At 48.7% G+C, this 16,537-nt stretch overlaps 1 protein-coding gene across 4 annotated transcripts in view; it reads right to left on the bottom strand.

Annotated features, from left to right (window-relative positions):
* Positions 1–16,537, bottom strand: part of ST8SIA5 (ST8 alpha-N-acetyl-neuraminide alpha-2,8-sialyltransferase 5) — an 88,897-nt gene that overhangs the window by 12,788 nt on the left and 59,572 nt on the right. For all 4 annotated transcript variants that reach the window (XM_030810494.1, XM_030810493.1, XM_030810495.1 and 1 more), the window contains 4 exons: positions 11,519–11,605; positions 8,188–8,332; positions 5,586–5,698; positions 1,392–1,484 (listed from right to left, as the gene is read on the bottom strand). In XM_030810494.1, coding sequence (XP_030666354.1) covers positions 1,392–1,484; positions 5,586–5,698; positions 8,188–8,332; positions 11,519–11,605 — 438 coding nt within the window. The remainder of the gene's footprint in view (positions 1–1,391; positions 1,485–5,585; positions 5,699–8,187; positions 8,333–11,518; positions 11,606–16,537) is intronic.

The following is a 16,537-nucleotide window of genomic DNA, read 5'->3' as shown; positions in this document are numbered from 1 at the left end:
CGGAAGGGACTCATAAGGCCACCTGCCTCCTCACACCTCACGCACCTGTGCAGATGAAGGTGAGACCTCTCTCAGGGGCAGTTGAGTTTTTGTAAGTGGGTGCAGGAGAGGGCAGTTAGGATCCAAAGGGACAGATATCCAGGGTGTGGCTGTAGGGGGCAGGGCAATGCTGAATCCAAAAGGATGAGGGTGGCCCAAGGGAGGCTCAGCAGGGAAGTGGCTGTGGGAGTGGAGGCTTGCTCTAGAGGCCTCATACCATTCACCTGTACTGTCATCCCCAAGCTCCCCAGGGACAAACCCCAAATGCAGCTGCCTGTCCTGGCTCAGACGCTTCCTCTCCTGCAGGCTCCGTTTCTCTCCCACACACTAGTGTGTTGTTATTTTTAGAGACATGGTCTTGCTCTGTCATCCAGGCTGGAGTGCAGTGGTGCAATCATAGCTCTATGCAGCCTCAAAATCCTGGGCTCAAGCAATCCCCCCACCTTAGCCTTTTGAGTAGCTGAGACTGCAGGTATGCACCACACACTTGCCTATTTTTTTAAATTTTTTGTAGAGACCAGGGACTAGCTATGTTGCCCAAGTTGGTCTCGAACTCCTGGCCGCAAGCCACACTCTGGCCTCAGCCTCCCAAAGCGCTGTGGTTATAGGTATGAGCCACCACGCCTGGCCCCATTTCTTTACATTAAGCAGCCTTCCCTCTTGGGCCCTCTCTCACATCTCTGAGCACTCCTTCACTCGGTGACTTTGCTGTCTCTTCCCGCCCCTTAAATAGCTGTTCCCTGGGCATCTGATCCAATTCAACGACCCCCTCCTCTCATCTCCCACTGTCCCCTCCTCTTACATGTCCTCTGACCTGGTTGATGTGACTATGCCCAGGGCTAGGGTTTCAACACTTCCCCTGAAACCTTCCAGATGAACCCCAGGAGGGGAGCCAGGAGGGGAGCTGAGATCTCAGTGTGAGCTTCTCCCCAGTACCTCGTGGACACAGCCAGGTAGGGAGCTGCCTGCCCTGGTCACACCCTGGAAAGCTGTCCTGCCCATCTCTAGGTGAAGGTACTGTAGACCAGCACCGTCCAAAAGAACTAATGCAGGCCACATATGGAATTTAACAATGTCCAAGTAAGCACATGTGAAAAAATAGAAATGGGTGAAGTTTTTATATTTTCTTTAACCCACTATTTTGAAAATACTATTACTTCAACAAGTAATTAATATAACAAGTTAATTAGATATGTTATCCTGCTTTCGTATTAAGTCTTTGAAACCCAGTGTGTGTTTTACACTCACAGCCAGCACATCTCCAGACTAACCACACTTCCAGTGCCCAGTAGCCGCATGTGACTATTGGCTACCATTTTGGACAGTGCAGCTCTAGAAAGAGGACCACTGACCTCTCTGTGATGATGCTGGGGTTCACAGTGACCACATCCGTCTTCACCCCCACGTCCATGGTGTACTTCTCTGAGATGGGGGGCAGGTTGCACCTGCAGAAGAGAAAAGGCAGCCCAAGGTCATTCAATAGGTCAGGCTGGGGAGGGCGCAGGGGGAGGGGAGGGATGGTGATCATGTGGGCAGAGGGATGCAACGGCAACCAGCTAGGCAGATTCTCTGTAGCCAGGTGATAAGACAGTGGTCCTTCTACTCCTTATCAGGCACTGGGACAGCCAACAGGCCTTGCTGAAGTTCCAGACACATGGGGCAGAGAAACCACCGGTTGTAAAATGCAGTTACAAGCTTGGGTAGTCCCTGGACCTCTGGAGGATGGGATTATGGCTCTCAGAGGACAGGTGGCAGGGGAGCATCTCCTTTTCTAGGGAGCCAAGACTTCCCTGAGGAAGCAATGCTTGAGCTGAGGTCTGAAGGAGGAATTGAGCAAAAGTCTTGTAGCAGGAGAAGGGCTAAATAAACATGGTATATGTTGGAAGATGCATCTTAGAAATGCAACACATATGGCATGCAAAAGCAAGTTGCCACCATTGGTAGAAAGCCCCATAGTAGGAAGAGTAATAGCCCCCAAAGGTGTCCATGTCCTAATCCCTGGAAGCTGTGACTATGCAGGCTTACGTGGCAGAAGGGACTCTGCAGCTGCAATTAAGTTTAGGATCTTGAGATGGAGCCATTGCCCTGAGTTATCTGGGGGAGTCCAGTGTCATCACAAGGGTCTTTATAAGTGGTGATGTGACAACCAGGGAGACAGAAGAAAGTATGTGGCAACAGAATTGGAGTCAGAGAAAGAGACTGGAAGATACTCCACTGTGGGCTTTGCCACAAGCCAAGGAATTTAAGGAGATTCTAGGAACTGAAAAAGGAAACAAATTCTCCCTGAGAGCATCCAGAAGGGAATGCAGTTCTGCAGACACCTTGATTTTAGTCCAGTGAGACTTCTGACCTCCAAGACTGTAAGATAATAAAATCTGTGTTGTTTAAACCACTAATTTGGTGGTATTTTTTTATAGCAGCAATAGGAAACGAATACGGCCCCAAGCAAGCATAGTTTAACAATACATTGTTCAGGGGTACATCTACATATGACAAACCAATTTTTAACAATGAGAGAATGATTAGGTACTCAATTCAGGGTAGCGATACCTTCGGGGGGAAACAGAGGTAGAATGGGAAGGAGCACACCAGTTGATACAAAGGCTCCATACAAACATTCAACTTCTTAAATCAAGTGGTTGGTCTACAAATATTCATTTTATTGTTTTGCTTCATACTTATGTGGTACAAATATTCTTCGCATCAAATACTACATAATGAATGAATAATAAATTTTGAAATAAGCAGGTGTTAGCTGGGTGAAAGTGGAACTCATGAGCATTCCAGACACAGGTCCTGTGCAAAGGTCCTGTGGTAGGTGAGAACAGGAAGCACCCAGGAGTGACTGTGGCCCAGTGACTGGAGCACAGGCAAGGTGGGAGTGGTACAAGCTGAAGGCAGAGAGGTAAGAAGGGGCCAGAACATAAGGGACGGTGGGGCATGGGAAGAATGTGGCCTTTCGTCAAGGGGAAGCCATGGGTTTAGGGAATAATTGTGCGGAAGAACCCTATTCTATAACAGGACCAGGACTTTCACCTGCTTTATGATCCAACCACACCCCTGTCTATCAGACCACTATGAAAGGCAGGTTTTATATTGTCCTTAAAGATTGAGCGTGGGAAGGGGAGGGGTGTCTGCAGTCAATTACCATTTTTTTGGGCATCTGTGGCATGCCAGGAACTTTCATAGGATTATATGAGACATCAATAACCTCGGGTGGCAGATATTAGGCTCACTGTGTTGCAAATGAGAAACCAGGCATTCAGAGGGTCAAGGGACTTGCTGCTATTAGGTGGTCAAGGCAGGGTGGAGGACGGGCCTGTCTGACTGCAAGCCTGGGTCTCGTTCCTAGTGCAATAGCATCTAGGACATGCCTAGAACAGGACGGAGTCTCAGGGCATCTTGGCGTGCACATACAGGCACCCAGCAAGGCTTTGCTGCTGCTGCACTGCTACGATGATGAAGACAAGGAGGATGGAAGGGCCCACAGCATCTCCAAAAGTAGCAGACACAACTGTGTGCTCTCACAGATCTTAACAGATCTTAGGTGGTGGGACAAGAGACCAGCCCCTTCGAGGGAGATGTTTACTGTCCTATTATCGGGCTAGAGAAATGACGTGGTATCACAGAAAGAATGCAAGACCAGAACTGTATCCCATTTCTGACTATGACTAGCCCCATGACCCTAGCAAGGAATATCATCCCCTCCCAAAAAACTGTTTTTCATCTGTAAAATGAGAGGAATATTTTAAAATAACATTTTCCTTATAATAAAACTTAGTATGTGTCCTGCATTGTTTGAAGATTTTAAACATATTAATTCATTTATTCCTCATACTGACCCCAAGGGGTAGTTACTATTATCATTCTCATCTTTCATTTTAGGAGATAAAGGTGGAGTGGCTAGGTAACTTACGCAAAGTAACACAGCTTTTTCTAACTCAAACCAGGCTCCCCAGCTTCAGAGCCTGTGAACAGAACCACTATACGCTCCGCTTCTTAGCCCTGAAAATCACACATGTCCATTCTTTCATTCATGCCTTCATTCCTTCATTTAAGACTAATTTTTCTGAGTAGTTATGTTGTGCCAATTACATCAGTTACTGTAAACAGAAATTCTCTTTGTGTTTCCAATCTGCAAGAGCGAGACCACTCAGTGGGTCCCTGGTTATAGGGTTGGGTGTTAAAGGCCACATGATAGGTGGACACCAGGTTCCGTGGGAGCCCAGAAAAGGGTGCAAGTGGGTATAGCCAGGGAAAGAGTGGGTGATTCTTGAGCTAAGCTTGGAAGGGCAAGTGGCAGTTGGCAATGCAGGATGTAGGGGCTGGGGAGACAGCATTCCAGGCAGAGGGAACAGGACCTGGAAGGGCAGTTGCTGGCATTAACTGGGCTCTAATGGTGTTTCCAGTGCTGGAGGTACTAAGAGCTGTACAATCACTATGTGATTTAATACCATAACTGATGGGGCTGCTATCCTTATCCCCATTTTGCAGATGAGGAAACCAAAGCCCAGAAGGGTGACATGACATTCCTGAGGTCATGTGCCTAGCAATGCTGGAGCCCGGATCAAAGTTCAGGGAGACCCCAGAGACCTGGGCTTCTCCCCAAAAGACCATCTTGAAAGAGGCTTTCCTTGCCTTCCCTGGCAAGACTGTGGCTGGGATAAGGAGTCAGTGAGGGCTAGAGATTTCGGTGTTGGAGGAAGCTTAACCTTCAATGCTGGACTCGACTAGGCGTCCACAGGGAACACGTGGGCAGACTCCAGATCACAGAGAGAGGTGTGTCTCTCACACTCCGCCTGTGACAGCAGGTGACGCAGGGTGTCCAAGGCTTCTTCTTCTAGAGACAGGGGCTGGGGTTGGACAGCCAAGAACCCAAAATATGCAGGAGTCCCTTTATTTTAGGACCTCAAATCACACCAAACCTACTCTACCCTCCCCAACCTGACACCAACTGAGTGGCCCGATGATTGTGGATCCATGCTTCATGCAACCCCACTGCAGACTCAACCCAAGTCCCTTTGCTTTAAGCTCTTATTTTCAACCCACCTTCTTCACCCAGGCTAAAGATATAAATGAAGATCCACAAAGAGATAAGAGGGGGGCTTTACGGAAGGAAGAAGTGCAAGGACCAGTCTCTGGCTTAGTTAAAGCCAGGGTGAAGCCAATATTGGTGTCTGCCACAAGGCTGCCCTGGTTCCAACCAGTGCTTCTGGAAGGGTAGCACCCACCCAAGGAGATGGTGCCCAGAGGACCTCCCGACACAGCTGCAAGCTCCTGAGTCCTCAGTGCCTTCAAATCTGTGATGCCCTTTGCTCTTAACACATCTCGCATTGTGCAGATGTGGAAACTGAGGACCTGGGAGTTCAACGACTTCCCCAAAGGGATGGGGCTGAAGAGAAGCAGGGATATCCCAGACCTGAGGGCCTGCAGGGGTGGGAAGTGGGGATTACTTGCTTAAAGGGTAGCATTAGGGCACCAGGGGAAGAATATGGAGGAGGAGGACCACGGGGTAGTGGCAAGGGCAGTGCCAGGGTTTCTTTTACCGGAAGACGAAGTCGGCGCTGTTGATCTCGCTCCCGCAGCGGCTATTCTTCAAGATGCCTCCGTTGCCCACCACAGCACACTTCTTAAACTGGGACCGATAGTAGGGCATGTCCTGGGGGAGGCACAGGCATAGCTTTCAGAGCCAAGCCACCCCCTGCCTCGACCTGTGACTCTCACCTCTGCAAGCACACCCACCTCTATTAGCTCCTGGCCCCAAGAGGCAGCCTTGTGGGGAATGTGGGAGAAAAGCAGCTTTCCACTTTACAGATGGGAAGAGTGGTCGAGAATCTTGTTACTATTAGATGGCCCCAAAGGCTACTCCCATCCCTGACGCCCAGGGCCTGCTGGGCAGCTTTCCTCCTGGCACACAGTGGCTGGCAGCCCTGCACCTAACGGGCCAGGCCTGCAGCCTGGGCTTCTGGTGGGACCAGCAGCCAGGCGGGGTCTCATGGAGTATCACGCTGCCCTGGGACCATCAGGAATCAGGCCAAATTTAAGGGGGACTTCTGTGGGAGACTGTCCTTATTCATGGTCCATTGTCCCTGGATGGACAGGCCCAGTGAGCCAAGACAGGGAAAACAGGGGCATCTCACAGCCAGTGGGTGAGTAAACTGCACTATTAGACTTGTACCAGAGAAAGGAAGAAAAAAAAAACAGTCATTTTCAGAAAAATCATCAAAAGTTTATTATGTTCTATATGGCTGTTTCCTAAACTTCTGTAAGTTAAGAATTACCTGGGATACTTTATGAAAATATAAATTTCTGGGCTCTATCCCAGCACCACAGAATCAGAATCTCACAGATAGGAGGCTGGGAAGCTGAATTTTTTACAAACACAAAGAGATACTTATATTTAGGGAAGTTCAGGAAATGTGATTCTATGTCACACTGCTTTAATTCAGGGACAAGCGAACTACATACAGCCTGTGGGCCACATCTGGCCTACCGTCTGTTTTTGTGTAACTTGCAAGCCAGGAATGGATTTTATATTTTTAAATGGTTGGAAACAACCCAAAGAAGAAACTATTTTGTGATACATGAAAACTATGTAAAATTCCAATTTTGGCATCTAATAAGATTGAAAGTGTTCCTGGAACATAGCCACTCTTCATTTGTTTACTAATGTCTGTGGCTGCTTTTGTGCTAGAATGATAGAGGTGAGTAGTAGTGACAGAGAGACTATGAACTGCAAATCCTAAAACAGTTACTGCCTGGCGCTTTCTGGAGAATGTCTGGTGAGCCCTGTTTCTGTCCCTGGCCTTCAGCGGTCCATACACCGGTTCTCCTTGGATCTGTATGTCATACTAAGTTGTGTTACACCCACTGGCATTACCTGCATGAGATGCAAATCCACCTGCTGTCACCAGCTTCATGTTCCAGGCCTTGTAAGACCCACCTTGTAAAGGTGGCTCAGCACCATTCTCCCTTAGGGCCACAGTAAGTGAGAACACGTTTGACACCGCTTACCTGCAGCTCCTCCTCCACGTCCCCAGAATGCATGAGTCTTACCTACACACTCTGGTACCAGTCACAGAATGCAGGGAACTCTGGGCTTTGTTTCGCACTCAGCCAAGAAGCAAGGCAGCCAAGGCCTTCAGATTTCATCCAGAAAGACCTCTACATGCCCCCACTCAGAATTTCTATAAACTACACTCACTAAGTGCTGTCCTGGAGCCAGAGCTCTCCTGAGTGTGGTTATGAACACATCCATGCAAGCTTCCTCCTCTTCAGAGTCCATACGCCACCACACCTGGGTAATTGCCAGAACTGGCTGAAAGAGCAGGTTCCAGCGCCGCTTCTCTGAGAGTAGTGCGGTGAGTCTGCACCAATGGTCAGCCCAGGTGATTGCAGGTGCTCAGCATCAGTGATCTGAACAGTTCATATCTGTGGCTCACTCACTGCGGTCCTCAGTGGCCAAGGTCAGTGATCTGAACCATTCAGGTCTGCGGCTCACTCATTTTGTGGTCCTCCATGACCAGGGAGCCACCGTGCCAGCCCTGCACAGCCTACCTCCAGAATTCTTTCATGTGAAAGGAAAAAAATAAATATCTATCTTGATTAAGTCTCTGATATTTTAGATGTTCTGTTATAATCAGCCAAATCTATTCATAGTCCAAACCCCAGTGTTACAAATAAGGAGATTGAGGCTTTGAAAGACAAAGTATCTGCCCACGGTCATCCAGTGAGCTGAATCTTTCAGAGTCTAGATCTGCACTGGGTTGTTCTTTCTTGTGCTCACAACCTCTGCATGTGCGTTTGCTCTTGTGCCTACCTCAGGTGGGGGACAAATGTGTTGTCATTCTCTCCCTATCTGCAGGATATCCTCTGCAAGCAATGCAATACCCAGAATTTTCTAGTCACTTTCTCGCCAAAAGTCACTCAAATCATAGCCAGTTGGCAGTCATGGTTCTCAGACAGAACCCCCAAAGAAACCCAGAGGGTGGGCTTCTGCACCTCAGACAACTGGTCAACCAGGACCAAGACAACCGAGTCCAGAGGACAGTGAGGGAGTCAGGCAAAACCCCAGGGGCATTGCCATGGAGGGCTACTGCTGGGTCGGCTCCCTCGCCCCACCCAGACCGCCTCCGCCCAAAGTAGCACCTTGGGAAACATGCGGAAGATCTCCTGGTTGATGTGGTAGATGCCGCTGGTGTCCACCTCATACTTGAGCTTTGTCCCCAGGGGAGTGTTCTTCTGGGTGGTGAGGAGAAAGGCAGGGGCGTTGCAGCACCTGGACAGAGTAGACCTGCCAGGCAGGGAGACAGGCAGGAAAGACGTGATGCAGGAAGGACGTGATGCAGGAAAGACGTGATGGAGGGCAGAGCACAGCCTCATGGAGAACAGAGGGGTGGAGCCGAGGCCTCTCCTGCCCACCCATCCCCACACTCGCCCCCACCCTGCATGGAGCCGAGGCCTCTCCTGCCCACTCATTCCCAGGCTTGCCCCCACCCTGCACCTCTGCTCATGCTGTCCCCTCCCTTTTCAACACCTCTCCCAAGGCCCCTGCCTTCTGCCACTCATTCAGGGCCTAGGCCAAGTTTCTTTCCATGAAGCCCCACCCAGCTGCCCCTGTCTGCACTGTACAGAACTCCTCGATGGAGCCTGAGTCCTGGCCACTAATAGAGGGTGAGGAGGAGCTTTCCGAAGAGCTCCCAGCCAGGCCTGGCATGGAAACTTGGGCTGCCGTCCTAGTGTCAAGAGGCCTGGATTCTCGCTTCTGCTCTGCCCCCACCGGTTGTGAGGCTACCGAAAGGTCTCTCTCTCTCTCTGGGCCCTAGTTTCTTCATACAGGCTTGGCTCTTCTACCTCTAATCCTCTGTAATTTGTGATTCCAGCTTGCCAAAGCCAGGAAGGTTTGATGATTTTTTTTTTTGAGACAGGGTCTCACTCTGTTGCCCAGGTTGGAGTTCAATGGTGCGATCTCGGCTCACGGCAAGCTTCGCCTACTGGGTTCAAGCGTTTCTCCTGCCACAGCCTCCCAAGTAGCTGGGATTATAGGCACACACCACTATGCCTGGCTAACTTTTTTTTTTTTTTTTTTTTTTTTTTTAGTAGAATCGGGGTTTCTCCATGTTGGCCAGGCTGGTCTCAAACTCCTAACCTCAGGTGATCCACCTGCTTCAGCCTCTCAGACTCCCAAAGTGCTGGGATTACAGGCATGAGCCACCATGCCCGGCCTATAATTTTTTTTTTAATTTCACCTCTTGCAGGTACTTCACTGGGAAGCCTAGCTGGCTCCCAGTCACAGAGAGCAGAATTTCCTGTGGAGAGCTGGGTTTCAGAATGTAACTGAGGCTTCCCAGAGAGGAGGCCAGAGGCCTGGCAAGGCAGGGCCATGGATTGGCATTACAAACCAGCATCTGGGCCTTTTAGCTTTGCTAGTTCAGAAGCTCAGTCTTGTCAGCCCACTGCAGAGCACTCCTATTGAGGGATACTGACTCACACTAACCAAGCTCATAAGCGACTGATATACAAACCAGAATGTCAGCGTGCCTATTTGTAGGCAGCAGGGTGGGAGAAGGCCTGTTACAGGATTCCTTTCCTGTAATTCGAATGCTCATGCCTGCCTTCTAGCACCCACCTGCCACTCCCTCATGGCACCAGGTTCCTGCCAGCCTGAATGAAGCATCTCATCATTGTTCCATGAGCTTGAAATGAGAGCAAAGGGAGGCAATGGCCAGCCTGGAAGGTTTTCTCACTTAGAGCATGGCAAGGCCTGATGTCACTGCCTTTTCTCACACCTGAAACTGCTCCACACCCCTCACACCCGGAGCTCCACCCCTGCACTGTACTGTCTTGTCCCTGCCAAAGGCTCCCACACTCATCCCTGTTTTTCTCTTGCCACATCATTTCCCTGTTGCTTCATGTTTCCTGAGATATGTGAGTCCTGCTGCTGAGACTTTTTTTTTTTTGAGATGGCGTCTCGCTCTGTCGCCCAGGCTGGAGTGCATTGGCATGATCTCCGCTCACTGCAACCTCTGCCTTCTGGGTTCAAGCAATTCTCCTGCCTCAGCCTCCCAAGTAGCTAGGATTACAGGCGTACACCACCACACCTGGCTAATTTCTTTGCGTTTTTAGTAGAGACAGGGTTTCACCATGTTGGCCAGGCTGATCTTGAACTCCTGACCTCAGGTGATTCACCCGCCTTGGCCTCCCAAAGTGCTGGGATTATAAGCATGAGCCACCATGCCTGGTCCACTGCTGAGACTTCTATTCTGCCCTAAGTCTAGACAACAGGCTTTTGCCTCTCACTGACCTGGTTCAGGCTGAGTGCTTTATCAGCCATACTCTCAGTGTGCCAGGTCTCACTCGCCCCCAGGGGCACCTCTGTGCCGTGTGCACAGTAACATTTCTAAGGGGCCAGTTGGCAGCACAGATTATGGTTCTATTCTCTCCCAGCACTTTGCTCAAGCTCATGTTCTGTTTTTTTGTGATAGGTGAGTCTCTGCAAACTACTGTCAGGCCTTTGCTGGGTTTCTGTAGTCTCCCAGAGGCCTCTGGCACCTGATCTTCAAGTGTTATCATTTTAAACATTCACATTTCTGAAAATGTGCCTCTTAAAACTACTGCTCTACCTCTAGACTTGGTCTGGAGCTGCAGCAAATTGGAACAAATGATTTATAAAGAAAAAGCTTAGTCATCTTTGATTTTCACAATCTTGTGCAGGATTCCTTCATGCTTAGAGCTCCTCAGTACATTTAAACTTGGATCTGAGTGCTGAAATCCAGTATAGACACAAATTGCCAGATCACATCAACTCCATAAAATGAGATCTACCTGCACTAAAATAATCCCATAAGCTCACAGAATTTTAGAGATGGAGAAGACCCTAAAGTTCACCATCCATCAAAAAGAATTTTTGGACATCTGTTATTTGCTGAGTTCCCACAGGACAACCTTAAGATCCAGCTCTTACCTCTCTGGGAGTTTATAATCTGCTCATTTTGGTTAGAGAGCATTTATAAAATAATCTGCAGCAGGGCTCAAATGTCTCGTGGAGGCTGGAAGAACTCATATGCTCTGAGAAGGAGAGAAGCCACTGGGTCAGAGCGGCTGCCCCAGGACAGGGGAGGTCATAGAGGATGCGTAATGCGCCTTCACACAGGCCTGCCGGAGACCGCCGGCACATGCTTCCCTGCTAATAGCCTCAGTGAACCTCAGCTGTGTACTGGAGATGGCACCATCAACCTCACAAGGCTGCTGCAAGGACTAAGGGAGAGAAGGTGGAGGACAGCACCTGGGCAAGGTGCCCACCTCAGCCTGCATGTTGAGATCAGATCCCCCCCACTGCCCGGATTCCTAAGCCCAGTCAGGGCCTGCTCTGGGGAAGATGCCCACTGAGAGCTGGGCCTTGCAGGACAATGGAGACCAGAAGAGGTGCCAGTGAGGAGAATCATACAAGGAGAAGGGAGGACAGACGAATCATAGATACTTGAACTGGTTGGCCTCAGAGATGTTCATCGCCCATTTGCACATCTGGAGGCTCTTCCACCTGTCGAACAGCTCTGACTGCTTCACCCTTGGGAGTAGAGGACAGAAGAGTACATGAGCAGGGCAGGCGGGACAGAGTGCGATCATTCCCAGAAATGCTCCCTCCTGATCTCCCATAGGCCAAGTCCAGTCCTGGGGCTGGCCCTTGGCATTGACCATGTTTTCTTTTCTTTCTTTTTTTTTTTTTAAGACAGGGCCTCACACTGTCATCCAGGCTGGAGTGCAATGGTGTGATCTCAGCTCATTGCAACCTCTGCCTCTGGGGTTCAAGTGATTCTCATGCCTCAGCCTACCAAGTAGCTGGGACTACAGGTGTGCCACCACACCTAGCTAATTTTTGTACTTTTTGGTAGCGATGGGGTTTCACCATGTTGGCCAGGCTGGTTTCGAACTCCTGACCTCAAGGCATCCTTCCGCTTCGGTCTCCCAAAGTGCTGGGATTACAGGTGTGAGCCACCGTGCCCACCTGGTATTTTCTTATTTTCTGTATTCCTGATGCTCTGGCACCTGGTGCCTTGCTAATTCCTAGTTAGCAAACAACTGTCCTGCAAGTCTGCCTTTCATGTGCAAACCAACCAATCAGAGCCCACACCCTCAACCGCCTCCTCACTGACAGGCCACCATCCCCTCCCCACCCCCCACCCTAATCATCCCAGGGCCAGGTATCGGACATACAGAGGCAGTCCCTATGCCTCAGAGCCTGCCAGAATTATTCAAACTAGCCAATCCTAAACCTGGCTACCCTGCTGACCCTGCCTTGTCCATTCCTTCCCGCGAAAACCTCAATAGTCTCACCCACGCTTTCCCCTCACTGCTGCCTCCTGACCGGCCCTGGGGCTGCCCTGCAGGGCATGCCTCCTGTTTCTAGGGATCTGTGAGTATAACGTCTTACTTCATGATGGTCATTTTCATGTCTGCGTGTCCTACCATACCTGATTAAAACAAATCCCAGAAACACTTCGAAACCTTCTTCCTCATGTGCCCACCCCCAAGGGCCTGCATAGTTCTCTTGGGAACATCTGTCTATAAAGAGAGTCAGACCCCAGCGGAACACCCATCAAACACCCACACAGTTCAGCACACAGTAGGGCTCATGAGCAGGGCATGCCCTTCTCTTTCTCCCTTCTCAAGGGTGGATCACAGTTTCCAAATGACAGAAAGGATAAGATGAGAAACCTGAGACTGCCCCTTCTCCCTGAAAAACCCTCGGCCAGCCTTTATGCTAGCTGGCATTTAAACATCTCTGCATCATGACATTCTAAAGCACTCTCAGGAAAGGGAACGTCTAAACCACACAGCATTCTCCCTTTGACTGAAACCTGCAAAAAGAACTCACTTTTAATTTACACATTTACATCAACTTATTTATAATTATGCATACATATAATCGTTTCAGTGCTGTATCCCCAGCTTCTAGAACAGTGCTTAGCAAAATATAGATACTTGATAAATATTTATTAAGTGAATGACTGAGCCAAATCAAAAATACAAATTCCCACAAACACTAACTGACCAATATGAGATCCTCAGGCACATTAACCTCAAATAGTTGCTCACCCTTATTATCGGTTTCTCTCCTCTTTAAGCAGTGCCTAACCTCAGAGCCAAGTCCACATTCCCAAGCTCTCTCTGCCACAGATCCACTTTAGCATCTCTGTTACCTATCCCTATCTTTAGTTACTCCTTCCCCATTTCAGTTAAGAAATCGTTCCTTGCATCCTACCCAATTCCTTCCTGCTTTCACTTATGCTTGGTTTTGCGGGTGATTCTCCTATTCTACAGAAATGTCCAGAATTCTCTAGGATCCCAGCCATTGAAGGTTCCAGCGAGGCCCTGGCATGGTGAGAGTCGTGAGATCCAGAAAGATCCAGGAGGCTCCTCAAGCCAGGCCAGCACCCCCTCCTTCTTAAGGAAGGGAGCACAAGACACGTTATACCATTGGGCGAGCCCTTCTTGATGAACTCTAGATCTTCGGCAAAGAATTATGCTTTTTTTTTTTTAAGGGGGATCCTATGGTCAAATATAGTTGGCGAAAGCTAAGCTAAATAAAGTTAAATGCTTTTCTTTACTGCAAGACTTCTCAGATCCCTTAATATGTTCTCATATATTGTGAATTTCCAAGAAAAGTATTGGATCATGGGATCCTTTTTGCACTGAGTAGTCCGAAAGATTGTAATTCTACAGTAAAACTGCAAAATGCAGACAGATCGTACACTCCTTAAAGGCAGCACCATGATTTCTCTCTCTTGATCATGCACAGTCCCCACTTTAGGGCCAGGCATTCTGTAGCTGTTTGGGGTCACCTGGCTGTGGACCACTAAGAAGCTCGTTAGTCTTGGGTGCTGGTGCAGAGAGGAGCCCTTGAAAGGAAGCTGTCCTGGTTTGATCATCAATGGGAAAGTGACCAGCCTTCAGGAGCTGAGTGTTACCAAGAAACTACTATCACTGTGGCTCTTACCCTGGGGTCCACCGAAGGGCTAAAGGAAGTGCCTGTACCCCCTGATTTTGTTACAGGCAAAATCCATGTCTATCCACCCATGTGCATATCTTTGGGGAGAATCTGAAGCTTTCTTCAGGTTCCTACAGGGATCCATTATTAAAAAAAAAAAAGCAAATACCCACTTTAAAAACCCTTTTTAGGCTGGGCGCAGTGGCTCACGCCTCTAATCCCAGCACTTTGGGAGGCCGAGGCGGGCAGATGACCTGAGGTCAGGAGTTTGAGACCAGCCTGGCCAACATGGTGAAATCCCGTCTCCACTAAAAATACAAAAATTAGCTGGGCATGGCGTGCACCTGTAATCCCAGCTAGTTGGGAGGCTGAGGCAGGAGAATCGCTTGAACCCAGGAGGTGGAGATTGCAGTGAGCTGAGATTGTGCCATTGCACTCCAGCCTGGGCGACAGAGAAAGACTCCATCTCAAAAGAAAAAAAAAAAACCCTTTTTAAAAAAGGGTTCATTTTGCAGAGGCATATCCTGTGTTTAATTGGAGGTGGTAACAGTTGTCCTCAAACAAGGCAAGCCTCCCCTACAGGAAGAATACATGGCTGGTGGGGGAGGGGTGATTGCAGGAAAAGTCATGGAAGATAGTAACTAAATACATGGATTTTGGAACTAGTGGGACTTGGGGCTAAGACCCAAATCTTAGTTCAGATACCTGCTAACTATGAGGCCTCAGGCTGGTTATTTAACCTCTCTGAGCCTCAGTTTTCTCATTTATAAAACGGGTGTAATAATAGTCTCTTGCCCTCCCAGATTTGTTAAAATAATTAAATAGGATGATGTGATAAAAGACTAGGCATGGCACCTGACACACAGAAAGCATCCAGTACATGTAAGTTATTATTATTGTTAAACTGAACTGCCTTGACTATGCTCACTCATAGCCCCCTGTACTTTCCACTTTTGTAAAACCTATGACCTATCATGACTCCTGATCTTCCCCACTAGACAGTAAATACCATGGGGGCAGGGTATCAAGCCTGCACTCATCACTGTAACTCAAGTGCTAAGGCACATAGCAGATGCGTGGTAAATATTTGTTGAGTATACCAATAAGTTAATGGATTAATTGAAACACCTGAGTTCAAATCAAGTCTCACTATTTGTTCAGTATCTCCATATGGCAGGAACTAGAAATACAGTAGTGAACAAAACAACCCCTTGCTTCCATGGAGCTTACATACCAATTTGGGAGGAAAATGGAAAACAAATATATAATGCCTTGCCAGGAAGTGGCAAGTGCCGGGAAGGAAAGTGAAGCAGGGTAAAGGGACGGGGAAGTGACTGTTTCAGATTGAGTGATCAGGGAAGGCTTTCCTGAGGAGGAGAACCTTGCACAGAGACCTGAAGTGACATAGGAATGAGCTGTGCAAATATCTGGGAAAAGTGTATTCCAGGCAGGGAGAAGAGTGAGTACAAAGGCCCCAGCCTGGCAGCTTTCCTCCTCCCACCCTGGCTGACAAAAGGCAAACCTTCCTTCCAGCTTTCCCAAATCTCCCCTCTCAGGAGCTCACAGGGTATAAGGGAGAGGTGCCATCATACAGCAACACCCTGGCTCACCCACTGCCCCCTGCCCCACCCCACTCTCTGCAATCCACAGGCCCCTAGAGCAGCCTCCTATATGGCCACTGCTTCAAATACCTTCTGGAAACACAGCCCTGGCAACACTCTAGGCGGGGTTTCAAGCTCTACTGTTACCAGCATCTGGGCCCTACTCTCTCTGTCTCCAATGTCCTCATCACACCCTGGACCAAGGTCAGGGCTTGGGACACCCAGCCTTGAATCCTGGCTCCATCCCAATCTTGCAATGTAACCTCGGGCAAGTCATTTAATCTCTCTGAGACTCAGCTGCTTTATCTGTAAGATGGATATAACAGCAGGCTGCTTCCCTTCCAAACTTAAAGGTTGTCAGAGAGCTCAAATGGAATAATATGTGTAAAAAGATTTTACAAATTGCTTTACAAATGCAGAGATCATCTTTACTTTAAAGATGAAGGGTTGACCCCAGGCACTTTTCTCCTTTCTCCCAAGACACCACTAACATTCCAGAAGAGGAATAAAAAAGGTACAAGCCCATAGATGAATAGACTGACAGGGAAGGGCATCTCAGTGGAAGAGAAATTTCAACAAGTGTACGGAAGTACAAGGGAGTGGCACAAGGACAGGATGACACAGCCCAAGTACCTAGAGCCAATCTGCACATGGAAAATTCTAAGAGGTGGGTGGAGGATGGGGAGGGAGCATGGCCCTAAAAATGAGAATCAGTTGTGAGTCCGTAAGAAGAACCATCAAGCCTACACTCCCCCTACCCCACCAAAAACCATGGCAGCCAACTGCTGAATGTCCAGCAGAGGGGGAAGAGAGATGGAATCAGACTATGAGTTCCTCTGTTAAAAAAAAAAAAAAAAGGTATCATTTACAGTTAAAAGATCTGGCCGTTCTAGCAACAAAAGGGCCAGGA

The sequence above is a fragment of the Nomascus leucogenys genome, chromosome 4, assembly GCF_006542625.1.
Source record: "Nomascus leucogenys isolate Asia chromosome 4, Asia_NLE_v1, whole genome shotgun sequence".
NCBI lineage: Eukaryota > Metazoa > Chordata > Mammalia > Primates > Hylobatidae > Nomascus > Nomascus leucogenys.
The sequence above is the reverse complement of the archived record's forward strand: the minus strand, read 5'-3'. Positions and strand labels throughout refer to the sequence as shown.